The 27,085-nt window shown below is 36.7% G+C and overlaps 1 protein-coding gene across 1 annotated transcript in view; it reads left to right on the forward strand.

Moving 5' to 3' along the window:
* The window catches only part of LOC140141699 (uncharacterized), a 61,421-nt gene extending 37,432 nt beyond the window's left edge, over positions 1-23,989 (forward strand). Inside the window, exons 5-8 of the mRNA XM_072163611.1 lie at positions 600-715; positions 6,006-6,353; positions 19,296-19,403; positions 22,755-23,989. Coding sequence (XP_072019712.1) covers positions 600-715; positions 6,006-6,353; positions 19,296-19,403; positions 22,755-22,799 — 617 coding nt within the window. The 3' untranslated portion in view covers positions 22,800-23,989. The remainder of the gene's footprint in view (positions 1-599; positions 716-6,005; positions 6,354-19,295; positions 19,404-22,754) is intronic.
* The last annotated feature ends 3,096 nt before the right edge of the window (positions 23,990-27,085 follow it).

The following is a 27,085-nucleotide window of genomic DNA, read 5'->3' on the forward strand; positions in this document are numbered from 1 at the left end:
TCGGCAACACCTTGCCACGGGTCTTGGGCTTCGCTGGTCAGCGAAACCGTGCCTATATATCACTTAGGGCGACTGCGTCATCACACCACGTGGGATGCATGCACGAACAGCGCATATATGAAGTAGTATTTTGTAGTACACGGTACGGTTAGGGTTAATATATGATTTTGGTCAATTTGAATTTGGTAATTCTTTGCCAAATATTATAAAATAATATTAGTACCTGTCAGGAAAGTTTTCTGGTCCTTTTGACTGAATCCAATAAGGTGGGACATGTGTTAAAAATATGCCAAAAGTCATGTTTAGAAAAAAACGACTAAACTAATTTTAATAGATCGTATATTTTGGCTTAAATACACAATTAAATCACTACCACTAGTAATATAATGGCAATTTTGAAGAAAATATTTTCGGAAATAAATGTGATGTGTATTGTTCCATAAATAGAATATGTTTGTGACGACTTTTATATGAAATTTGAACCTCTCCTAACCTAATGTACCACAAAACCTCCCCTGATACTACACAATAGAACAATACATATATAGGCCTAAACATTAAATTATTTTTAATGGTAATCATTATATTGTTATTTTCAGCCAAGAAAGCCAGCAAATTCAAAGAGTGGTTAGACTATTCAAGTTTGCAGGAGCCTAAACCCAACCAATTTGCTCTGGAGATCCTGGCCTATGTGGCATATGAAACAGTAGCTCAGGTAAGAAAGTGGTCTGTTTGTTTTAGGGCCGGCGTCGGCACCGTTTTTTGATGTCAACATATTTTGTATCTTGACGTCGACATACATTTGGGTTCCGAAAAAATACCAGGACTTTTTTTTCATGATTTTAGGAATATTTTAAAAATTTTAACCAAAAAATAGCTAGAAACACCGTCGGCAATTTTAGCAATATCCAAGATCGCTGTTTTCATAGCGAGCCGGTAGCCATAAAGTGTACAATATACACCGGAAAACAAGGCAAAATACTGCCAAAAGTATGACCCCTGAAGACAAATAACATGAAAAGTTGGCGAAATGATAGGTAAAAGATAAGATTTGGCATTGCATTTTGTTGAAAATGCATTGGAAATGGCCAATATTTTGAGTGAAAATGAGCCTGCCTGACGAAGTTTTACTAGGCCATTGCCTGAACACTATGTCGCCATGGACGAAGTTCTGTCGATATGTTGACATAATTCACTTTGTCGACAGGATTCCGACAGAGGACCTGTCGACGCCGGCCTTAGTTTGTTTGTTTGTGTGTTTGTTTGTTTAAACTGTCACTCTGTGTGGAGATACACTTGGGTCCTGATAGGACCAGGCTCAAAGAAAATGCTCAAGCCAGAATCAATAACTACTTGCTTTGAGTTGCTGAATTTTCAGCACAGTAGTTATAGTCCTTGCCCCTATAATATGCATATCTTACTTGTCACCAATGTGCTATAATTTTTTGAGAAAAATGCAAAAATAGGCAAAAAAATTGGGCAGGGGTGTAGTACCCTCTTAAAAAATTCAGGATGTCAACAATTTTGAAAGGAAGAAAAACCTTTTTCTGGAATTTCCAAAATTAGGGTTGGTATTCTCTTGTACAGTTAAATGAAATTAGGTTTGGTTGGTTGGTTGGATAAAATTAGGGTTGGTTGGATGATGACAATCAAACAATTTGTTTTTGCCTTATGGTAATTAAGGAAAGTGAAGATATTTAGGTACTGGTAAGTTTTATGATGGTCTAGAAACACAATTGAGTATGAAGAAGACAAAGAAACCAGTTTGAATTAAAACCATCCACCTTATCTCAGGAAATGTGTTGATGTGAAATATAAACAAATTATGGCTACCATGGAGTTGTTACGTCATGCATGGCGAAATGAGATGTTCACACCAGTAGGCCTATATGGTGTTACAACTTGGCGGCAGTTGAGTCAACATGAAAGATAACACTAAGTTTATACCAACTTGCTCGCTTGATTTCTGTCATTTTGAGGACTTGGCGCTATGGTTGCTCACCATCAACAGGGGTGTGCAGCAGGGAGGGGAGAGGGGCTGAATGGCTTAAATGTGCTAGCCTAATAATTGGCAGATTCTTCATATCTATGGTGCAACCCTCTGTAGTGACCGCATCAAGTGCCTTTTTAAGTTGTAATGTTTGTATCAACCAAATCCTAAATTATGATTTCGATCCAAAGGGCACTTTCAAGGTTTTCAGACTCTTAAGATTAAATACACCATATGGATATCGCTCTTATCATTTTGACCATATGAGCAAGTGGTAGCTGGTATCATATATCCCAATGGTTACCAAACAGTGTCTTTTCCACCCAATTGGGCTTTTTTTCATGCAGCCTTCTACATGCATGTCTGAAGAAGTTGGCTTCCTAAAAATAGAACTGCTTTTAAGCTACCAGACCATCTAGGGATTTGGATAGTAATAATATTTCCTCCATGATTATTTATCACTTTCAATATGACATGGTGATATTCTGCACAAATTGCTTTTCACAAAGATAGCTATATAAATAATTTGTAAGACTAAGAGCATCTAAAATTAATGATTTGGGTGCTTTTTGCTGCAGCTTTGATGTGTCTGCTGCACTTGTGCTCAAAACAGGTGGCAATACTGTTGGTTCACCATCTGTCTCAGGATATTGGTCAATTAAGCAGATTGTAGGTGTTTACTGCTTGATTCTTCCTCATTTAATATGTAAGAACACAGCATTGATGACCACAGTTACTTATGGCTGGCTGTAGACGTGGGTGGAATCATTCATTGGCTTTTCGTCAGGGAATTCATCTCTTTTCTTGGATTAATCACTGCATGCTGCCAGACGACATCATCAACATCGCGCTCAACCGCTTAAAAACCAAAGTCATCACATCGTGTCAAAGAGCCAAACCAGTCTGGCTATGTCTATCATGATCACATAATGAAGAAGGCGGCTCAACACTATTATCACTAAAAAATGTAGCAGTATATGAGACTACTATGGTTCGTCATATCACATAGGAAATGTGAAGAACACCGAAACACCATTAGGCACTGTTCATGGATGAGCTTGGCTAATGATGCAGAGCAATGTATTGCACTGAGTATATTGTACTATCATCGCTCTTTTGGTTGACGTTGGATGTAATCAGATGAGATGTACCAACTCCTGGTGACCAAGATGGTGAGAATTTGATCCTCTCTTGTCATGCCCTGATTCAGGCAGTCCCCAGGCACTACTGCAATTAAAAGGGTTCAATTTCGTCACAGTTTGCGTGAATCAAAATTGATTCTCACAAGCTCATATGTATACAGAGTATCAATTGAGAATCGATTGGTCATTGTAACTTGCCAATTGTAACTGGGCATGATGTATGGGCTTTCTGTGCTTCTTTTTAATATGGACTGACTGAACAGTTCTAGTTTTTGCCAGTGTTTGCTTGTTTAAAAGTGGTAAAAATAGAGCCTGGAAAATCTTGCCTTTATGATTTAGTTGCATTTGGGTACTGGTATGATGATAATCAAGCAAAGATATGGTATCTGATCATGAACTACCTTCATGCTCTGATAAACCTTCCATTTAAATACATATTTTTACCTTTATCTCAGTTTCAAATTTGCCGCCTTTGGCCCCCATGGACCAGATTGTGTCACATAGGCCTATATGATTTAGTTGCATTTGGGTACTGGTATGATGATAATCAAGCAAAAATATGGTCTCTGATCATGAATGAACTACCTTCATGCTCTGATAAACCTTCCATTTAAATACATATTTTTACCTTTATCTCAGTTTCAAATTTGCCGCCTTTGCCCCCCATGGACCAGATCGTGTCACATGGGCCTATATTTAGTTGCATTTGGGTACTGGTATGATGATAATCAAGCAAAGATTATGGTCTCTGATCATGAACTAATAGTACCTTCATGCTCTGATAAACCAGGGAAGTTAATACCAAACAGGTGTTGCTTGTGATTTATGACTGGAAATAATGCACCAGGGTTTTCTAACAAATGCAACAAAAAAAAGCAGGGAAAATGGTAAAAAATGTGATATGCATCTGATCTTACTTAGATTTATCTGCGCTTCGGTTATTTGGAGGGCATTGTGAAAAATCTAAACATTTTTGTCTTTGGAGCCGAGGAATATTCCGAGGTCCAAAGCAAAATGTTTAGAGGTTCAAAATGCCCGACATATTACCGATGCAAAGTTATTAACCTTATTCATAACCGTCACTTTAATCTCTTCACCTTACAAAATAACACAAAAGTTTGCTCAAAAGTTTATAAAAATCGATGATTTTCACATCTTCCCTTTCCAAAAATCGATTAGGCTAACATGACGACCAATAACAAAGGTGCGTATCACAATCTGTGCAAATATAGTAGCATGCAACCTAAATACGCTGAGGTTACTAATATTTACTTTCCGAACAATTACCCTTTTTTCGGTCAATTGTGAGATATTGATGACCTCGATTTGCGTTCATGTTTTCACATATAACTAAATGTAATTGGATCGCACACATCGCGTTTATTAATGAGGTTATGAATTGCAATTAATCATTTACAAAGTTTGACTACTAGCTCAATTTCTGGGGTGAAATTCAAAATTGCCCTGCCCATTTATACGCTCTGTGTTGGTATGATTTAGCAGTAAATATGGGGATTTGCATAGATCTGTAAGTACATTTTGGTGCAAAAATATGATTTAGTTAGTTTTTCAAGTAACAATTGACAAGTTCAGATGCAAAAACTGATTTATCCATTTTTTCTCAATTTCAGATACATAGGCAAATATAACTTGTGAAATATCAAGAAAATAATATTACTTTTCATCATACATGTACTTTCATAGTTTCATAAATCTACCTTGAAAATGTTGATGGCCTTTAACCTCAAAAAGTTTTAAAATGATGTTAATTGGCTTTTTCATCTGAACTAAACTTGATAGTGAGACATTTTGCAAAATATTCTGTCAATTTGAAGCTCAGAATTTTTTGAAAAATTCAATTTAGACATCAAAAAATGCAATTTTGGGTGCAAATAACGCAATCGTGCAAAGGTCTGGCCCTTATAATTTATTGCGTAAAAAAGCTGGATTAATGATCATAGTCCATGCCAGTGATATATTAAATTTCTCCTAATGTGAATGAACTTGGCATGCATGAATTGACACCAAATTGTGCCTTATGGAGGCACATCTGGCTACTGGTATGATAAGGGATTTTCACCTATTATGGCAATTTTCACTTCAGCGATTAATAGAAAATCCAAAAATTACTAGTTTGGTGGAAATTGCAGCCATAGGCTTCAGCATAAAAAGTTCCAAGTTTTGAGATATTCTTTCAAAATATCAGAGCAATAGCAAAAACCACTGAACCAATACCGTGCTTGTTTGTACTAATTTTTAGCATTTTCCATGATGATTCCAAATATGGTCATGAAAATGTACAATTCTGACATTTTAAAATAAAATTAGAAACTTTTCATCTGCAGACTGCAATCAGAGCCGTCAACACTTGCGTGGAGAGGCTTAATAAATTTGCTAATTGTGTTCCACTGTTAAGAAGAAATTGACTGATCATCACAAGAGGACATTCCACATGGCAAGCAACTTTAGAACCATGAATGTTATATGCAAAATGTATGTTTTAAGGAAATGTGACATTGTTGCCAGGTCTTCACCTGTGGTTTTGAAACCATATTTTGGGCTGTTTAATTCCATTTAAAACCCACACTATCCCTGTGAAAGATTGTGGAAAAAGCTTCCACAAGAAAGTATTAATATGTAATGAAACTCTCCGTCACTTTGTGGATGATTCAGGTTCCATCTTTTTAGAGGGTTTATGAAATGCAAATAGAGCTAAAATTATTTGTTCATTCCATTTAAAAAGTTCATACTCCCATTGTGGGAGATTATTTTCGAAATTTTCAACAGGGGTAGTGTGGAATTTAAGTGGAATAGCCCATTACTGTAATGAGATGGAAACAGTTGACTAACACATATTACCTTTTGTGTTTCAGATGGTAGACCTATCCTTAGTAGTCCAAAAAGATTCTTTATCAAATCCAATTGATCCAGTCAGCAAAGCTGTTGCTCCAAAATGCTACAATGACATTCCATCCCTCATACCTCAGCCTCCGCTACAAATCATCAACTCTCCCGCTGCAACTCCAATCCAATCACCTACCTCATCTCCAACGTCACCGACGAGTGGGATGGCATCACCATTTCTGTCGTCATCGCAGACCAGCAACGGGTTAGGGGCTTCAGGAAATAGTAACTCATCTGACGGGTCTCAGGCAACGAGTCAAGGAGGAGATTCAAAGCCTAACACAACAGGGAAGTCAAAGTCTAAGAAAAAGAAAAAGGTATGTGAAAGTTGTACTCCGGATTACATTCCATTTACAGAAATATAGCATTATTTTTGGGGTTAAAAAAATACCACCCTCCCTTTTTGCCAAATAAACATCCTTATCCTTTTAAGTCCTTGTTCAATGAAATTTTGAAGGTTGAATGTTAAGCTAGTGAAGAAAAAAGGCCAAAAACATTCATATCTATACTTTGATTAGCTTGTAAATAATTGGCGGGCCTTATAACTTCGTGGATTAATATCAGAATATTTTATTTTGAGAATTGTTGTGACATCTCGCCAGAAGCATCACAAATTATTAATTGAAGTCCTGTACTTTCTACTTTCTTTAACACACAAAATATAGGCCAGACAGGTCAACTAATAGCACTCTTAATGTGAGTCTACCTAGTAGTGGTAAAAGTATAACATTTCCGGCCTTTTAAGAGCTGATCAAGCTATAGGGAGTTCTTATGTTGTCTTCCTTTATTTCAGTATTTCTTTCGATATATAAGCTCAAAGATTTTGAATGCTTTTAACCCAGTTTGTGATTTTCATTGTATTTCAAATTGTGTCACAGGCTTGGCTCTAGCACTCTAAAATTATAGTAGGAACATAAATATTTCCATTTGGCTTGACAAAACCAAGTGAAATTTTTACTCACTACAATATTTTATCCTTCACATCGTAGGACTTGTAGTGAGTAAAAATTTTGGGAGAAAATTTAACAGTAGTTCTATTGTTGTGACTGTGTAGTTGTACGAGGGACTTTTATTCTTTATCATGTTTAACGCCTTCAGAAACTTAATCCTCCAATGGTCATAACATTTCATGTAAAACTTGCCAAATATCAAATCCAAACTCTATGAATTTACGAACCGCTAAAGATGGGTGATCTCCTAGTCTTATAAGTTATCAATAAAAGAAAATAATTTGTTTGCTATGATTGGCATCCAGTAATCTAGAGAGTGAGAAGCTAAACCACTACACCATATTTCACTGGATGTGGCAATGGCATCTGTGCGTTGAGGCAGCTTTGCGCGCACATCTATGTAGCATTTTTAAACTTGTGTGTGTGTATGCCAGCTCGCGCACAATAGCAATTTGAACCTGAAATATGCCCAATGAAGTATGCATTAACGTCACTGCCACATCAGGGTGAGTCGAGTTCAAGTCGAGTTGCCAGAATGTCACATTTTTGAAATACTTTTTATTCAATTAAAATAGACACAGTAAACAGACTAGAGGTCATTCATAATTAAATGGATATAGTAAATGAAATGAATAGTTGCATTCTTGTACCACAAGTTGCAAACTGAATCTGCAATGCGCAAATGCTGTATTATGGTCGGGCTGCGCATGCAGTTTGTAACTCTGCAGATAGATTGATCCTGTTTTCAACAACTCTTCCTATACCTTTGTACAGGAGCCAACTGTTGTTAAACCGTTATGAACCCACACTTTTACTGTAGCGTATACGCGAACGCGAGCGAGACTACGCGTTACGCGAGAGCGCGTAAAATTAGTCATGCCTGGAACCTTTGTGCGTATGCCCGCTTACAAGTTGAATTCAGTATTTTTCAGGTAGAGGCTAGACATTGCCGTTTTATTCTGTAGTTTTATTGCTGATATCAAAAGAGAAATCATCGAAGTTTTTGTAAGGCTGAGTGGCAATGATTAACTGACATTCCTCGTAAAATAATCGTGAATTATACGATATTTAGCTTCTTTTCGTTGTTGAAAGAGATTCAATCATGTTTCACCGTTGTTCATCACCGTTTAACAACTCGCGGCCGCATCGTTGTTAAACGGTGATGAACAACGGTGAAACATGATTGAATCCCCAATTCATTCTATTGGTTTTTAAATTTTAACATAAAGAATCATTTGGTTACATATGTGTACTTCCATATCAAAACGATGCACTTGTCGGCTGCTACATGTGCTTCATTTCACATAATAGCTAGGAATAAATACCAGACTCATCTCAAGTGGAGGTTACTTCAAATCATCCCCAAGTGGCATGGTTATGGAATGTTCTCTGTATCAATAAGCCATGTGACTTGTGGATGATTTGAAGTGACCTCCACTTGAAATGAGTCTGGTATTTATTCCCAGTTATTGGCTCCAGCGAAGCTAAGGAGTCATCGTCATCAGAACCGTAGGGTTACACAATACAGTGTTGGTTTTTATGCTAAGGAATTTTTTGTGCTTGGCTTTAGGTTTTCAAATTGGTTTCAAGTTTTGCTAAATTATTTTTTCATCGATTGCACTCCCGATAGAGTTGAAATTCAGTTGAGAAAATGTGATTTTTTGGTTTAAAAAGCCACCATAACGAGTTATTACTTGGTTCCCCAGTGTGCTAGAGATTATTTTGGTCTGTATAATTTAACCTTGCGTGACAATGGCGCAAACCAACGGAAGTTTAACATTAAAATGTCTTAAAGATTTTAGTACTCTCAGGTTCAGATTCAAAAGTTATTTTGACTTTCTTAACTTTTCTTAACTATTTCTTTACAATTTAAATAAAGAAATAGTTAAGGGATCTAGAATAAAGCGTTTATGGCGTTTTCGACAGTATTTTTTGTGGGACATGAGAGCACCTCAGGCGTGTCGAATTGCATTCTGAATCTGAAGCATGTCTTTCTGATATCAAATAATTTTCATTTTTGAAATTCACGATATAATACAAATTTTATGACAAATTATTAAAATTTGATATTTTTCAAATTTTTGATATATAACAGTCCTCGAAATAAATTTTTATAAATCTAATGATATATTCTTAAGTGTATGTAGCTGGGAGGAAAAGCCGACGATCAATTGAAAATTTTGACCTTTTATATTGAAGATATGGATTTTTTTCCCAAAAAGACCTATTTTTTTTGTGGTGTTTTGGGAAAAAAAATCCATATCTTCAATCTGAAAAGGTCAAAATTTTCAATTGATCGTCGGCTTTTCATCCCACCTACATACACTTTAAGTATAAATCATCAGATTTATAAAGTTTACTTCAAGTACTGTTAAATATCAAAAATATCAATTTTAATGATTTGCCATAAAATGTGTAATACATTGCTAATTTCAAAAATCAAAATTATTTGATATCAGAAGGATATTCTTCGTATTCAGAATGCAATTCGATATGTCTGATGTGCTCTAATGTCCCACAATAAATACTGTCCAAACGTTCATACCCCTTCCCTTAAGGAATATCAAAAAAATAGTCATGAAAAATGTCGAATCTTGAATAAATCGGAACAAAATGAATTTCCAAGTGGACTATTTTCCTTGCGCAAGTGCAAATTTTTGCTTTTTCGTAACGCGGTTATCTCCCAATGATGTAATGCGTAATTATCCAATCAGTGCTGTCCTTAGAAATTAGCCCCAAAATGAACCAATCACAGACATCGTAATGAACAGTCTTTGGCAGTGGAACAAGTCAACAAACAACAAAGATGTCTGCCCCCACATGAATACACATGACAGATGTCGCCGGCGAAATTGCACTACGATAAGTCGTAAACATGGTTAAAACAAATGAAATTAAATATGTCAAAGGACAGATTGTTACTCTATTTGGTAAAAATATCCCAAAGAGAGATCGCAAGGTGTCTGGGAGACTAGGAGTAGGAGCAGTACTACCTCTACGATGGATGCAACTTTCAAAGTCGGAAACCACTCAGTCATCAGCCATCATCATGGCATATGCTCATGCACATGATGCTTCTGCTTCTGCTTCTGCTTAATTACTCCCCAACGCTACAATCGTAACCAGGCGAGGAGGGATTAGTGCGCGATGCGATGCGTAGATGTTTAACTTTGCTGTTGATAGTGTTTCAGGATCTCTTGTTTGAATTGCTTATTTTCTTCAATGTTGACAATGTTCTGTGGTATTAAATTCCAGTCTCTTATTGTGTTTGGGAAGAAAGAATAGACCCAGCAATCCTTCCTCCCTGACGGTCTTTGGTATGCTTTGTTGTTTGTTTATTTTTATTTTATTTATTCGTTATTTATTCAGGAAAATTCCATCAATACAAAAGTACTGGTCTCCCTGGAAGCCCTGATAACATACATAACATTCATATACAAATAACAATATATAAGAATATGAATAATTAATACACAAACATAGAAATAAAGAACAGGTTCAAATTAACAAATTAATGAGGAAGGCTATAATAAGTTACTTGATGTCTTAAACACAAACAAAATTATAAGACATTCTTGAACTCATTCAAGCTTAGTGAATCCAAATTGGCACAGAGATTAAAAGGAAGTCTATTCCATGAAGTGGCAGCTCTATAATGAAATGTTCTCTGCCCAGAAGATAATTTCCACCTTGGAACAACCAATTTGTTATGTGATTGACTTGAGTGTTCTTAGAATGAGTAGAGGAGGTGAAAGTGAATTGAGATGACAAATAATGTGGAGCAATGTTCTTTAGACATTTAAAAACTAAAATAAGTAACTGATTCTCCCACCTACTATCAAGTTTAACCCATTCCAGGTCTTTCATCATTTTGTCCACTGGTGTTCTTATGTCTGCAGAAAGTAAAATACGGGCAAGTCGATTCTGTAGAATCTGAAACTCATTTTTGTGACAAGCACTAAAATTTGACCAAACAGAGCTGCAGTAGTCAAAGTGAGGAAAGACAAGGGCTTGGGCAAGTGTTTTAACTGATCTAAAAGGAAGATACTTTTTACTCTACAAATAACACCAATACGTTTTGATACATTTGAAGAAAGATAACTAACATGCTCATCCCAAGTAAGATGTGGATCAAATGTGACTCCTAAATACTTATACTTATCAACTCTTTCAATGCTCACACTTTCATAAATGAGGGATATGTTTTTATAATTAATTAAAGCTTGCCTTGTTCCAAACAACATCAACTTAGTTTTCTTAGTATTTAGAGTTAAATGATTAGACTGAAACCAGTCAGCAATTTTCTTTAAATTTGCATTAAGATTATTTTCCAGAACAGTGGGGTCAGATGAGCTTACTAAAATAGTAGTATCATCTGCATACATCACACACTTACAACTACTACTTACGGCCTCTGGTAATGAATTCACAAATATTATAAATAATAAGGGTCCCAATATTGAGCCCTGCGGAACACCAATATCAATATTTTTAAAGTTTGATAGAGAAGAATTTATATTTACAGCTTGAGATCTACCATTAAGATAAGATCGAAACCAAATAAGAGCTTTACCTTTGATACCATATGAGTTAAGTTTTTGAATAAGAAGGTCATGGTTAACAGTATCAAAGGCCTTCTTTAAATCTAAAAAGATTGAACCTGTAACTTTGCCATTATTCATGTTAATTAATATATGATCTGTCACATCTGATAGAGTTGTATTAGTACTATGATTACGTCTAAAGCCTGATTGACATGAATTTAAAATATTGTTACATGTGAGATAATTATACAGTTGATCATGTACAGCACGTTCTAAGATCTTAGAAATAATAGGTAAAACTGAGATAGGTCTATAGTTGCTGACATCGCTTTTGTCACCCGCCTTGTATATAGGTGTAACCTTTGCCTTTTTCCATTCATTAGGAAAAGTGGATGTGAACATAGAAAGATTACAAATATATGCAAGGGGATGACAAATAATCGGTGCAGCATGTTTCAAAAGTTTAGTACTAACATTACAAATACCTGCAGACTTATTATTAGAGAAATTACAAATCTGTTTAAAAACAAATTCAGGTTCTACAAAATCAAATTCGAAATCATCATGCTCATAATTCACAGAATTATTGTTTCTATAATTACTACACTTAAATTTATCAGCCAAGGTATTTCCAATAGACGTAAAATAATCATTAAACTGATTAGCAGTTTCTTTATCATTACACGTAATGCCATCATTAGTTTGAACATTAGTAACATTGGAAACATTTTTTGGAATTTTTTTTCTTATAGTACCCCAAAGCTTCTTTGAATCATTTACATTACTATTAATTGCATCTGTACAGTAGGTTTTTTCAAAGTCTTATTTAGTTTATTTACTTGATTGCGAAGTTGTCTTGCCATTTTCCAATCCTGAGAGTCATTAGTTTTGTGAGCTTTTCTGAAAAAATGGTCCCGATCTTTAGAAAGTTTAATATACTCACTTGTAATCCAATCAGGATACAAGCCTTTGACCCTCTTTTCTTTCACTGGACAATGTAAATTGCACGCTTGATCAAACATATCTTGGAAATTATTTGTGTTGCGGGTAAGGCGTTTAACCGGCTGCAGGTACGGTTGCTCTGGAATGGCTGCCTGACGATATGCGATCTTGTGCAATAGTGAAACTCTGTTAACTATCCTTCTGAGTTGCAGCTTATCCCATCCAAGGGATGTCAACATGTCGGTGGGACTACTGTATCGGCTATAATCACGTTTCACAAATCTTGCCGCTCTTCTTTGGGTTGATTCAACTTTTTGATAAGTTCCCCATTGTTTGTGTCCCAAACTGAGGAGGAGTACTCCAAAAGTGGTCTGACTAACGTTGTGTAAGCAAGGGCTTTAAGCTCTTGCGGACATGATAGTAAATTTCTTTTTATGAAGCCAAGCTGCCTGTTGGCTTTGGCGGTTATGTTATTTATGTGTGTGTTCCATTTTAAATCATGCGTTAATTCTACACCCAGATAGTTGTGACTCTGAGCTTGTTGTAATTTGCTGTTACCAATTGTGTAATCAGTAAGTATTGGGTTACGAGAATGTGTAATGCGTAGCAAGAAACACTTGTCGGCATTGAATGCCATCTGCCAGGTATGTTGCCACCTGTCCAGCATTAGCATATCATTTTGCAGCTTTTGAGCATCAGCCTTACAAGTAATGTTTCTGTATACAACACAGTCGTCCGCAAAGAGACGGATAGAGGACGTTAGATTATTTGGCAGATCGTTCAAATAAATCAGAAATAAAAGCGGTCCTAAAACCGTCCCTTGCGGAACTCCAGAGAGCACATTCACCCAGTTTGAGTTCTCACCTTTCACTACTACTCTTTGCTTTCTTTGGGTTAGAAATTTATCGAGCCATGCGTGTATGTTTCCTGTGATACCACATTGTGATAGTTTTCTCAAAAGTCTTTGATGCGGAACCGTGTCAAAGGCTTTTGAGAAATCCATCAATGAGGTCAGTTTGTTGTTTATTTTCCAACGAATGTGCAAGGTCATGGACCGTTTGTACCAACTGGGTTTCGCTTACAGTGGCGTGCTCTGAACCCGTGTTGTTTATCAGTTAATACATTAAAGTTGTCAAGATGAGACATGATATGAGTGTGCAGTATATGTTCAAACATTTTGCACACTATGCAAGATAAGGACACGGACGGTAATTCGCCGGACAAGTTTTGTCCCCTTTTTTATATATTGGAGACACATTGGCTAACAGCCAGTCATCTGGTGGTGTACCTTGATCTAGGGAGGATTGGAATATGGTGACAAGCGCCGGAGTAATCTCGACGGCCGCTAACTTAAGAACTTTGCCTGTGATCTCGTCAGGACCTGGAGCTTTGTTTTCCTTAAGCTCCTGAAGGAGTTTTAGAACACCAGGTGCGGTGACAGTAATGTCGGAGATGCTGGGATACTGCATTTGGAGCGAGTGAGTAGCATCTAAGGGTTGCTCGTGAGTAAAAACGGACTGTAATTGGTTATTTAAAATTTCCGCTTTCATTTTGTTTTCTGAGTCCAACTTCCCTCACTCCTCAATGCTGCAATACCAACATCCTCCTTTTTCATTCTGTTAATGAAACACCAAAACTGTTTGGAGGAATCCAAGCATGTTAATTTGACATAATTCCAATAGGCCTTCTTGGTTTCCTTTTGGACAAATTTCCGCTGCTGCTTAAAGTTATTCCAATCCTCGGGGAGGTTTGACTTACGAGCTTTGTTATAGGCTCTCTGTTTTCTTCTTAAAAGTCTTTTGATTCTTTGATTGATCCAAGGGGTTTGGTGTTTTTTGGATGACATTTTGCTTGGTATATTAGTGGTCATAGCCTGGTTAATTCCATGTTTAAAGGAATCCCATAGCTCATTTGTAGTTGAGGACTGCTCATTGGCTTGAGCTATTATTTTGTCACTAAGTGTTTTTAACTCCTGTTTGAGTCCTGAGATGTTTGCTTTTTGTAAAGGTATATTTTTCTTTTCTCTTTCTCTGTGGCTGGTTTGGTTTTCATATCAATAATGGGAATCCCATCATGGTCACTGATACCTGGGGCACGAAACTCTGTGTGACCAAGGATGGTTGTGTGGTCATGAAAAGCTCAAGAATGTTCCCCTGCCTGGTTGGTTCAGTGACCATTTGCTCAAGGGAATAATCATTGACTATCTCCAGAAGCTGGCGGGAAATGGTTGGCTTTTTGCAACCGGGTTGTAAGGAGAGGGAGGGCCAATCAATCTCTGAAAGATTGAAGTCCCCGGCAAGACAGACGATGGTGCCACTGTCATGCTTGATTTTACCAAGTGATTGATTCAATTGTTCAAGATAATTTATATCGTTCGTGTCAGGCGCATGCGATAAAAGCACCAAATAAAATTGACTTACTGCCAACAATTTGGACTCGAGCCCAGATGATTTCACAGTCACAGTCTAACTCAGTTACCTGGGTACTTATCATGTCATTTCGGATGGCAATAAAGACACCCCCACCTTTCTGGGTTTCCCTATCTTTCCGAAAACCGTGAAATTCTGTGGGAAGACTTCAGTGCTGAGGACTGAATTTTCCAGCCAGCTTTCACAGCCAAGAACAACATCGGGGCAGTGATTTTCCAAACAAGCTGCAAAAGCAGCTTTTTTCCCTCTTAAACCTTGACAATTAACAACCAGAATGCGTAACCAGGATGCACTCATGGACTACATAGCACTGGTACATCATGGGTACATGTACGTAAACCCGGGACGTAAACATGGTAAAGTCATAGTATTACTACTAGCCACTGAGTGAATTCAATCACCAAACCAAACATCCTTTTTCAACTGGCTTTTCAACAACAAAAAATAGATAATTACGATGGCCCAAATATTTTCTCAAACATAAAAATAATGCCCAAAATAATAATAATATAATATTGAATAAATTATGCCCACATAATACGCAACGTCTATCTGTCTGTCAGTTTACTCCAGAACTCTAGTTTCGAATCAGCCTCAAACATCATGGCCCTGTTCCTTCCTCACTAGGGCCCTGAATGCCATACGTCACGTAAAAACGGGCACCGTGAAGTCACGCGTCGCGGTGATGACGTCAGTGTGAGTACCTCGGGCTAGTTTCGAATTTGTACACGTTCTTACGCATTCCATGCTAGAGTGCTTTGCTATCGTTTTTCAGGCAGACAGCAGTGCAATTTTTTGCAGTTTGCACTGGAGGTTCATTCTGTTAATGTTGAAATTTGGATGAAAGTTATTTCGATGAGTCAACTGCATCTTTTGAGCAAGATTTGCCTTATTTTGCCGAAGAGTGAAATGTAATTTTAGCAACATTTTTGATGCAATCGCTGTTATGATCGGCTGTGTTTACTTCTGAACTTCCATTATTACACGGTGTCATTCTTCAGCAAATCCGACTAGATTTTGAATGCAATGTAGAATGTGAAGCTATCGGTGAGCAAATTCTTATTTTTTCGGAGACTAGGGGTCGCATGTTCCTCAAACTTGGTGGGTGGGTGCATCTTGACCCGAGACAGAACAAGTTTGTTTTGGCAAGTGGGTCAAGGTCACCCGAGGTCATTTGAGGTCAAATTAGTAAAATTGTCATGGCAAGCATTAGAAACTTGGTGGGTACAGTCAACATTTAGAGCCAAATTTTGGAAGGTCATTTGGTCACCAGAGGTCATCTGAGGTCAAATTAGAAAAAACTGTCCTATGGGCATGAAACTTGGTAGGTACAGTCAACATTTAGAGCCAAATTTTTAGAAGGTCATTTTAGGGTCACCAGAGGTCACACGAGGTCAAATTAGTAAAACTTTTGGGCGGGCATGAAATTTGGTGGGTACAGTCAATATATAGAGCCAAATTTTTGGAAGGTCATTTCGGGGTCATCTGAGGTCAAATTAATCAAAAGTGTTGGACGGGGATGGCAGGTACAGTCAATATTTGAGTCATATTTTTGGAAGGTCATTTTGGGGTCACCAGGGGTCATCTGAGGTCAAATGAGTAAAAAGTGTTGGATGGGCATGAAACTTGGTGGGTATAGTCAACATTTAAAGGCAAATTTTTGGAAAGTCATTTCAGGGTCACCAGGGGTCATCTTGAGGTCAAATAAGTAAAAACTGTCAATGGGTGTGAAGCTAGGTGGGTATCGTCAACATTTGTGAGTCAAATTTTTGGAAAGACATTGGGGGGGGGCCAACAGGGGTCATCTGAGGTCAATGTAGTAAAAACTCTTGGACAGGCATGAAACTTGGTGGGTAAGTCAACATTTAGAGCCAACTTTAGGGTCACCTGTGGTCATCCAGTGTCTGAGGTCAAATTAGTAAAAACTGTCATATGGCCATGAAACTTGGTGGGTACAGTCAACATTTTAGAGCCAATTTTGAAAGGTCATTTTGGGGTCAACAAGGGTCATCTAAAGTCAAATGAGTAAAAACGGTCGGACAGGCATGAAACTTGGTGGGTACAATCAACATTTAGAGCCAACTTTTTGGAAGGTCATTTTGAGGTCACCAGAGGTCATCTGAGGTCAAATTAGTAAACATTGTCATATGGGCTTATAAATAGGTGGATACAGCCAACATTTATAGCCAAAATTTTGGGAAGGTCATATCTGGGTCACCAGGGGTCATCTGAGGTCAAATTAGTCAGAACTGTCTTATGGGCTTTAAACTTGGTGGGTACAGTCAACATTTGGAGTCAAATTTTTGGAAAGTCATTTTGGGGTCACCAGGGGTCATCTGAGGTCAAATTAGTAAAAACTGTCGGATGGGCATGAAACTTGTTAGGTATAGTCACTTTTTAGAGTCAAATTTTGGGAATGTCATTTCAGAGTCACCAGGGTCATCTGAGGTCAAATTAGTATTAACTGTCATGAAACTTGGTGGTACAGTCACCATTTCCACCCGTTTCGATCCATGTCGCTAATTCCCTAAATTGATTGATGTATCATTGTATGCTCTGCAAATGAGATAGCTACCAACCTACCAGATGTACCTGTTGGGGAATGTGATCTGTCACATACTCAAATGATTTCACTTGTTGCCCATGCGACTCCAAGAACAATTACTTTCACTGTCACCAAAAAGCGCAGAGCCACAGCGCCATTGGTGCTCTTGTTATATGTAGCAGCCGACAAGTGCATCCTTTTGATATGGATGTACACATATGAGGTATCAAATTACAGCTAGCAAAAACATCAAGAGATCACACTTATTAATAAAAAATGCATCTTTTTCACAAAAAAAGTTCATTTGAAAAGTCATTTTTTCCTCACTGAAGCCAAAAATGTTGTTTTAATTAAGCCAAAAAATGTGAACTTTTGGTATGGCGAGGGATCCAAATCTCTTGTAAAATCGGTATATGGACAGATCCACTTTCAAATTATCAGTGATCCTCCCTACCCAAAACAAAGCTTGAGTACCCCTAGGCGTATCTACCGGGTGTCCAAAAAAAGGTTACATGTAGATTTTTGAAAATAACCTCAGTTAATGTTAGCAAATATAAATATCCTTTTCATGGCATAATCTATGCACTCTCTACTAGTACCCCTGTGAATGTCAAGTTCACAACATACGTACTTAGTCCGCATTCCTGGCATTCCTGACCAAGCTCTTTACGTGACATAATGCAACACGAGGTTCAGTATACCACCGTCACAGCCACCGTGCATTTGGCGGGGTACTTGAATAGGCCCAGCCATAGCATGGCAGATGCAGTATTTTATTCTGATAAACAAAGAATAAAACTTGTTCAGTTTTATTTCAAGAGTTCAGGCAGAAATGGAAAAACAAACAGCGGCGATTTTAAGTCAACAAAATCCAAGCAAGGCCTAAATGCACAAGATTGTTATTCAGTTCACTTTATGTTGATGTAGAGGATGATTTAAGGAAGCCCCATCATGCACTGCAAACGTGTTATCACTAGAGTTTCAACTGCCACTTTACTTTTCAAATCCCATTGAATTCTGTGCAAAAGATGTTGTTTAAGAATTGTGCGTGTGTCATTATTACTTGGTCGATTTCAGAACAAAAGTGATGTATGCATAAAGGATAATTCACACCTTCTGTAGGTAACATAAAATGTGAAATCGACTAGCATTTTGAATGCGTTTTTATTGTAAATATATCAGTCCAAATTCAAATTTAACCATGCCCGTCAATGCAATGTGCGAGCAGTGGTGTCATGTTCACTCACCCGTCACTCACACAGCTGTGCTAACCGCAAGTCAACACAGTGGCGTGGTGGGAAGTGCTTAAAACATCCTCTGATGTTGATGACAGGAGATACAGCGTGCAGAACTGCTTTCACCAAAAACATGTTCTTCTCTAATCTTCCTTTATTTGTTACAACCAATAGTCAAGAAGCTCTAAAACTGATTTATTTTCAGTGTACAATATTTAATTTTTCAATATATTTCTTTTGTGCAATAAGTTCAACAATGAAAAATAAGAGAAACATAAAAGTAATAAAGAAAAAATCTCAAAACAAAAGTGTGCTTGTGTTCAACTTAAGTTGTGTGATATTTTGATGGTTGGACACTCTTGACACCCCTGTCATCTTGCGCTCATAAGTTAAGTTGCTTTTAATTGAAACTTAGCAAACAGTTACATGAAGGATGAATGAATAATATTTTTTAAAAATGATATTGTTTTGTTATACCATCACAAAATGCAGTTAATTTTCTACATGTAACCTTTTTATGGGACACCTTGTACCTGACATTCTCATGGGGCACTAGCTTCCTTAATAGGAATACAATAAATTGTAATCAACATCTTTCTCTGTTCTTTCAATAGCCAAGCCCTGTCCATGTGCTGTCACAGTATAGAGCCATCCAGCCATATCATGTGAGAGAGGCGTGGAGGAGACATCAGGAGAGATATACACCAATGGCTGCATTCTCTGTAAGTAGCAACGGGCAATGGGTTATTCCAGTTGAAATCCATACACCCTCTTTGCAAGATATCTTAATCTTAGGAATTTTCAATAGGGGTTACCTGGGAGCGATTGCCGAATAGGGTGCAACTCTACTAGTCTTATTACAAGGCTGCTCTACACCCTAACCCTAAACTCCATAAACGAAGACTGGACTCAAGTCTAGCAAGTTGCACCCTCTTTGGTAATTGTACCGTTACCTGAATATGTGACTTGGTTTAGACACCCTGTGTAAGGCCTTCCATTTGTGGTGTATGGATTTCAACTGGAATCGCCCAATGTCTTATCACTGTTAAAAAATCTTGAGTGAATGATAACTGTTATAATATATAGAATTATAATAAAAGTTTAATATATAGACCACTCAGGGCATGTGCATTTTAAGTCGCCAACCACAATTCATATCGGAAATGAAAGCCATTGAACAGTGTAGCGGTTTCTTCAAGCATATCGATAGACCAGTCCCTCCTACTTGCTGATAAACAGTGATGTCAAGTGGTCTGTAGAAAGGAGTTAAATATGAAAAAAAATCCCTTAAAAAGGGATGAGCAGCGACAAAGTTCATCATTTGGCTATATCAAATTAAATCTTTGTTGCACGAAACCACAGATGTGTGAAGTTTTGTGTGATATCATCATTTTAGTAATACCAAGCAGCTCGCACCACCTCCCACACCCCACTCATCCCGCACATCCACACACATCCCACCAACAAAGGCGTGGACCGTTGACACATCCCGACAAACATTGACTTCACGTACTAATAGGCCTATTCTTTTCACAACATCAGTAAGAAAAATAAGGGTTATAGGTTAACATATTTAGAATTCTGTTCAGATCCACAACATCAGTAAGAAAATAAGGGTTATAGGTTAACATATTTAGAATTCTGTTCAGATGCAAAATGTATTTATGTGTGATCATGTTGTAGAAAAATTCCAACTTGAAGTATATTAATGAGGACTATATAAATGTCCAATCCAATTTTATTGGGCCCCATGAGTCAAGGTTGCCTATGTTTTATTTGTCTTGAAAATGACTATGTTTGTGCTACACTTAAGTTTATCACGGCAAATGTCATGTTTAAATGACCAGTGCATGTGAACTGCATTTATATGTGTTTAAACAATCTTTGCTATTTTTGTCACAAATGTCAATATTTCGAACGACAGTACAAACTAACTATATATTGGATAAAGGATTTCATGATTTTTTCTGGTAGTCAAGCTGTATATAGTAGTCATATCATGGATCCTTGAAACCATTCAAAAAGACGCATAATTTTCACAAAGACTTTCTTGCCATGTTTAATAGACAAAAACACACTTAGTGTTCCCTTTTAGCAATATGGCTATAGGAATAGTAGGCTAATATATAGCAATCATGCATCAGTACCCTTAGTTGTGGTGCAACCTACATTAAATCATGTGAAAGACTAGTCCGACGTGTAGGACCTTTTTTTTCTTATTTACCAGACAATGTTCAGCTCGATCAGAGCCGGAGCAGTGATAGTTGGTAACTGAGAAAAAACAGGTCCTAGGGGCGGTTAGTGGTTAGTGGACTTTCGCAGTCAATCTTTCTTGAGCAATCAGAGCCTGAGCAGTGATAGTTGGTAACTGCATGAAAAACATCTTATCTTCTCTGTAACAAATTTTCTCTTTTTTGGCACCTTATCTTATTTGACCCAATTATGCTATACACAGCATGACTCGTATCACACAGACTCGTATTAACAGTATTTTCACATAATGATACAGACCACTCAATGCACCCTTAAGTTATTAATAACATTCACTAAAGGGTGTCGCAACAATGTTGTCACAGAGATATACAGTCTCCTTATCAGTCAGTTTATGTTGTGCTGTTTCTGATAGTGGCAAATACAGAGCGGGGATGAGACTAACCTGTATTTTTTAGTTCATTTATCGCTCATTTATCGCGTGCTTGTTCAATGGTGTATCAACAAAAGTCACGGAAAACCACCATTCGTCTGTAGGTTGTTTTGGTGAAATTAAATAGGGAGTGCGCCTGGGGGCGCTGCTCCGAAAAGACTGAAGTTACAAATGTGATAGTCTTCACATACCATAAAACCTCGTTACAAAATATATAGTGCTTTTGATGAAAGCAGAATTAATCCAGGCACCATCTATCTACAAAATTATAACATTATAGAGTTTGAGAAAATAAATTAACTGATACAAGCATACAAACAAGTACTATTGTAAGACCAATCTATTGTAATGGCATATTTACAGCTGTTTCTTATTAATTTAGCTTTCATCATAAACACTCTATATGCTTCTAGACAAGGGTTTATGGCATTTGTAAACAGTAGTATAATGTTATAAATATATTTCTGCATGATTTGTTAAGATCTTCCAGGATTAGATCTGAGTAATTGCATAATTTGAAATACCCATGACACACTAGCTACAGAATGCCAAATAAACAGTGTGATTAAGGGATGGGGTATGAACGTTTGGACAGTATTTATTGTGGGACATGAGAGCACATCAGACATATCGAATTGCATTCTGAATCTGAAGAATGTCCTTCTGATATCAAATAATTTTGATTTTTTGAAATTCGCAATGTAATACACATTTTATGGCAAATGATTAAAATTGATATTTTTGACATTTAACAGTACTCAAAGTAAACTTTATAAATCTGATGATTTCTACCTAAAGTGTATGTAGGTGGGATGAAAAGCCGACGATCAATTGAAAATTTTGACCTTTTGTATTGAAGATATGGATTTTTTCCCAAAAACACCCAAAAAAATTAGGTCTTTTGGGGAAAAAAATTCATATCTTCAATATGAAAGGTCAAAATTTTCAATTGATCGTCAGCTTTTCCTCCCAGCTACATACACTTTAAGAATATGTCATTAGATTTATAAAATTTACTTCGAGGACTGTTATATATCAAAAATGTGAAAAATATCAAATTTTAATAATCTGTCATAAAATTTGTATTATATCGTGTATTTCAAAAAATGAAAATTATTTGATATCAGAAAGACATCCTTTGTATTCAGAATGCAATTCGATATGTCTGATGTGCTCTCATGTCCCACAAAAAATACTGTCGAAACGCTCAAAATGCTCATTCCCGATCCCTTAAAGTGTCTTGCTGTCTGTTTGACAGTTAGATCAATTTCCCAAGTCAGTTGCAATTTATTTCTTAATTTAAAATTTTTAAACGAGAATTGGAAAAAAATATGTATAATCAAATTATTTAATAGAACTATAATTAAAAAACTACATGACAATTAGATTTTAAATGTGTTGTATGTTTCACATTCCCCTCTATTTCCAGAAATACTTAAGTGAATACGAAAGAATCCAATTCTTAGCCAGCTGACATGTGTACGCACAAGGAACCAAGAAGAAACAGAAGAGCGAGGACAGGGTTTGTGTAAAATTATGCCCAGTTGGCTGTTAACGTATTCAACCAAATACTAACAAAATCTGTTGGTACTTGGGTGATATGTTAATGTCCAATCTTGCCAGCCATTAAGAGTGACACACTCATATAGTTTGTCTGGCTTATAATTGGCATTAATTATTTAATTATTGTTACTGCATGCATCAATAACCTCAATTTAAGCTCAAAAGCTCTAATTGACAAAAGCACATACCAGATACGCATAATGCTACATGTAGCTACCATAAGTGCTGCACCCAACTGTGTGCATGGCATTCTATATCAATACACAATTTTGTTGCCAATTATAAGCTGAACAAATTTTAGAAGTGACACCCTTACTCTTTCATTCCTGATTCATGAAACGGACCAAATCACTTTGTCGGTACTAAGTTTTGGTTCACAATGGCCATTGTTCTTTTGATAAACACATATTCCTTTTACACTTCGCAATGATTAAAAGGTCTCATTGAGCAAGTTGTGTACCAAGAGTCAATGATGACTATAAAGGACTTTATTTTAGCTCATGTTAAGCAAGTGGTCTTTTCTCATTCTGCCAGTATTAAAATGATCAACTTAGCTTTGAAAATGGTGACCAGAGGTCATCAACGCCTCCAGAATTTTGGTGGCTGTGGACCTCTCATAGCCCCACCCCACCCCACGACATGAGCCAAGTGCCATTGCCCCCCCCATTCAAATTCTTCCAGAGCATATGATGGTCTTCAATTATGCTAATCAAATTCACTTTGAATTTGACATATTTGTTAACATTGTGGGGTGTAAACATTATAAAATGATTATTACACAAAATGGAAGTCCCACTCAAGTATTAACTTACTGTATTAACTTTGTTTTCAAATCATGACCTACTACAAAAAGTGTGTTGTTTCATATTTTGTAAATAGAACAGAAGTCTATTCTGTATAGGCCTAAGTGAAAATGTGCAATATTGAAGGGAAGAATCTCTTTGTATGTAAAACATAGTGACCATTTGTTTCTGTGTGTGAGATGCAAGCCTTTAACAATTAAAGACAGAGGCACACAATTTTGGTTCCCAAACATGACAATCCAGTATGGCAGTCTGCCTTAGCATTACAAATGTGGCTACCATATTTATTCAATTATAATCGGAGACTGAGTTGAAAATACTAGTTTGCGTCCGACATCGCCTGTCAATCAAAATAGGAAATAATTTTTTGCTATGATGAAATTTCTGCACGCAGCTGTAAAACACCATGCCCTATAATGTTTGCACCTTCAAACATATACAAAAGTTAATCTTACAAATAGGAAACTTTCTTTCCTGAAAGCAGCATGTTAAAAATGCCTAGAAAAGTTGCATTGTAAAAGTACCATCATTTTCACCATTTTCTGTGATTCCGGTTTTCCGAAGACGGCACCAGATGAATCAACCTCCCTTTTACACACTACTAACCAATCACAGACTATTGGGAGTTGATCGTCAGAGGCAAACTAGTCTTTTATCTCTGGCTCTGATTATTAATGTACCCAGACAGTATTACTTTGATATATTAATTGTGGATTTAAATTTTGTACTTGACATGTATACTCAATTTTACTCAAAAACATAAGTAAACTGTCTGAGAAAAATCTTGCCCTACATGTTTGAATCAAAAGGCTAGCTGCAAATTTACTTCCATTTTATTTAAACTTGATCAATTTGACTTAGACTAAATCAATTTGAATGAAATGGCTGCCATAGAAAGTCTCAAATGGCGATATTATTGATATTTATATCAGATTTATTTAAAAATGTATGAATTATGCACACTTGATTTGCCAATATTTAATGTTTGCTCAGTGATGGGATATATTGGGCTATTCCAGTTGAAATCCATACACCCCTATGGAAGACATGATCTTAATATCTCACACAGGGAGGGTGATTTTCAAATGGAGTTATCTGAATGTGTGACAGCATTTGAAATCTACACCTGTGTGGGAGATTAAAGTCATGTCTACAATAGGGGGTGTACGGATTTCAACTGAACAGCCCATTTTGTAAAATGTCATAAGATTATTCAATTGTCGCAAGATGTCATCAGATTATGCAATTAATGCTGCTTAAAATGTGTTTTTATAATGTTGATGAAATATCAGTAATGGAATCATGTAAGACAATCATTTTGTGCAAATAAATATTCCCAGGGTCTTCAGGTCATATGTGATTCAATTTAGTCCACTCAGGCTAATGTCGGCAAATATGAAAACTAAGATATAACCAGAAATAGGTCACAGTTACAGTCACAGTTAGATGATGAACTTGTAAAAATGTTGTAACTTAGCAACCAAATTAGTTATAAGCATGGGGTTTGAACTCATAGAAAGGAAATTTTTACTTTATATAAACCTAACAATAATGCAATTTTGAAAAGTATGACTTAAAATAGCCTGAGTGGGCTGGATTGGGCCACATTTTGAGTATGTGTATCATGATCGATTATTCTCAAATCCACTGAAAAGGTATAGCTTTTCAGACCATCCAGCGCTAGAGCGCAACGCTCCTGAAACCTCTTGGAGCGCAAAACTGTTGAATAGGTCTACTAAGGCTGCCTATAGAGCAAAAAGGTTAACTCAATCAATCTTTATTTCATTCAAAATACAACAACAGCAAAACAAAAAACAACACATTTGAATGAGGAGATGCTCAGAAGGCCAAAAAGGCCTGAACAAGCACCCCCTTTACCTTAGCCTAAGTTTCTTAAGACATTACAATGTAACTACTAAGGTTAAACAAAGGGGTTTAACTAACCTTTTTTTACTTCAAGCAGCCTTCGCTGACATAAACAGTTTTGTGTTCCAAACCGTTGCTGTTCCAAACAGTTACTGATTTGGGAAATCTTCAGCTACACTGACTAAAAAGTTCAGCTATACTGACTAACCATGGGCAATTTTGCAGCATGTGGTCGATCATGAAATCGCCTACAATGTATTATGTATCCTACCTATACAGGGTAAGTAATGATATTCAACAAAGGATGAGGTAGATGTCATGTGTATTATGTTACAATGTGATTATACCTCTGAATATTATTCCTCTTTGAATATTTTGACTCATTATACCAACAAATTACTGAAGAAGATAATTTTGCGTATAGTTACAATTGAAGATGATAATGATAAGTTGTTCAGTTGTTAACTAGTTTTCTCCAGTACCTACATGTATTGTAATTTTGTTTAATATTTCTTATCCCCAGGTTTGAAACTTCACAATGTGGATTATATTATTGTGTACATGAGAATGTATGGCTTCACGGCCCAGCACAGTTTTTAGGGCAAAAAGACATTATGGTTTGAATGCATTAATAAAATAGAAAATTCTGAGAAAAATGTTAAATTTTTGAAAGAATTACGAAAAAAAACATGATTTTTACCCAAACTTTTTCTTCCTTGCAAAAGAATATGCATGGTCCTCGCTAGTTTTCACAAATACAACATGCCCTCTTGCTTTAAGATCAAGAGCCGAAAATAATCCTAGGATTGACAGGGACAGCTTTCCTTGCATCCATATGGCTACTAATTTGTAGGCTTCACGTCACAGCAGCAGATAGGTGTATCCCATCATGCTCTGCAGTACCACAGTAGAACTGCACATGCCACACACGGTCGACGTCCTATACGATAAATCTAAAGTTGATACATCGTTAGAGAAAGAAAAGATAGTGGTAGTGAGCGACAGGCTAGTGGTATTTCACTGAACGCAAGAAAAGGAGTTCTATCTGATTGGCTAGCAATCGATCGCTTAGGTCGCTCAGTAGTCAACTACAAACTCATGCATTCAATTCGATTGAAATCGATTATTCTATTATTGACGAAGATAAAGAGCGTGATAGTGTGTCAATAATGTACATTGTATTGCACCTGGTTTTACCAGCATTCCTTTATAAAATAATTTTCTCAAAGAGTTGAATATTATCAAAATTTTTACAGCGGATTTCAAATGTTTTACATCAAAATTGCAGTTAAACATATCCACAGCAAAATACCGGTCCTCACCAATTAGTACATTTAATATCCAGTTAGTACATTTAAACGAAACCTGTGATTTACGTGACAACAAATAAAATTTTCTTACAATAGAAATATCATATGGGATACTGATATGGTAGGCCGCAACCGCCACAACGTGGAGCTGCTACGCGTAGCTGACTTTTTGTTCCGTGGAGCCAAATTGACCAATCATGTTAGAGTTTTTCATTACT

This window comes from Amphiura filiformis, chromosome 19 (genome assembly GCF_039555335.1).
Source record: "Amphiura filiformis chromosome 19, Afil_fr2py, whole genome shotgun sequence".
NCBI classification, from domain to species: domain Eukaryota; kingdom Metazoa; phylum Echinodermata; class Ophiuroidea; order Amphilepidida; family Amphiuridae; genus Amphiura; species Amphiura filiformis.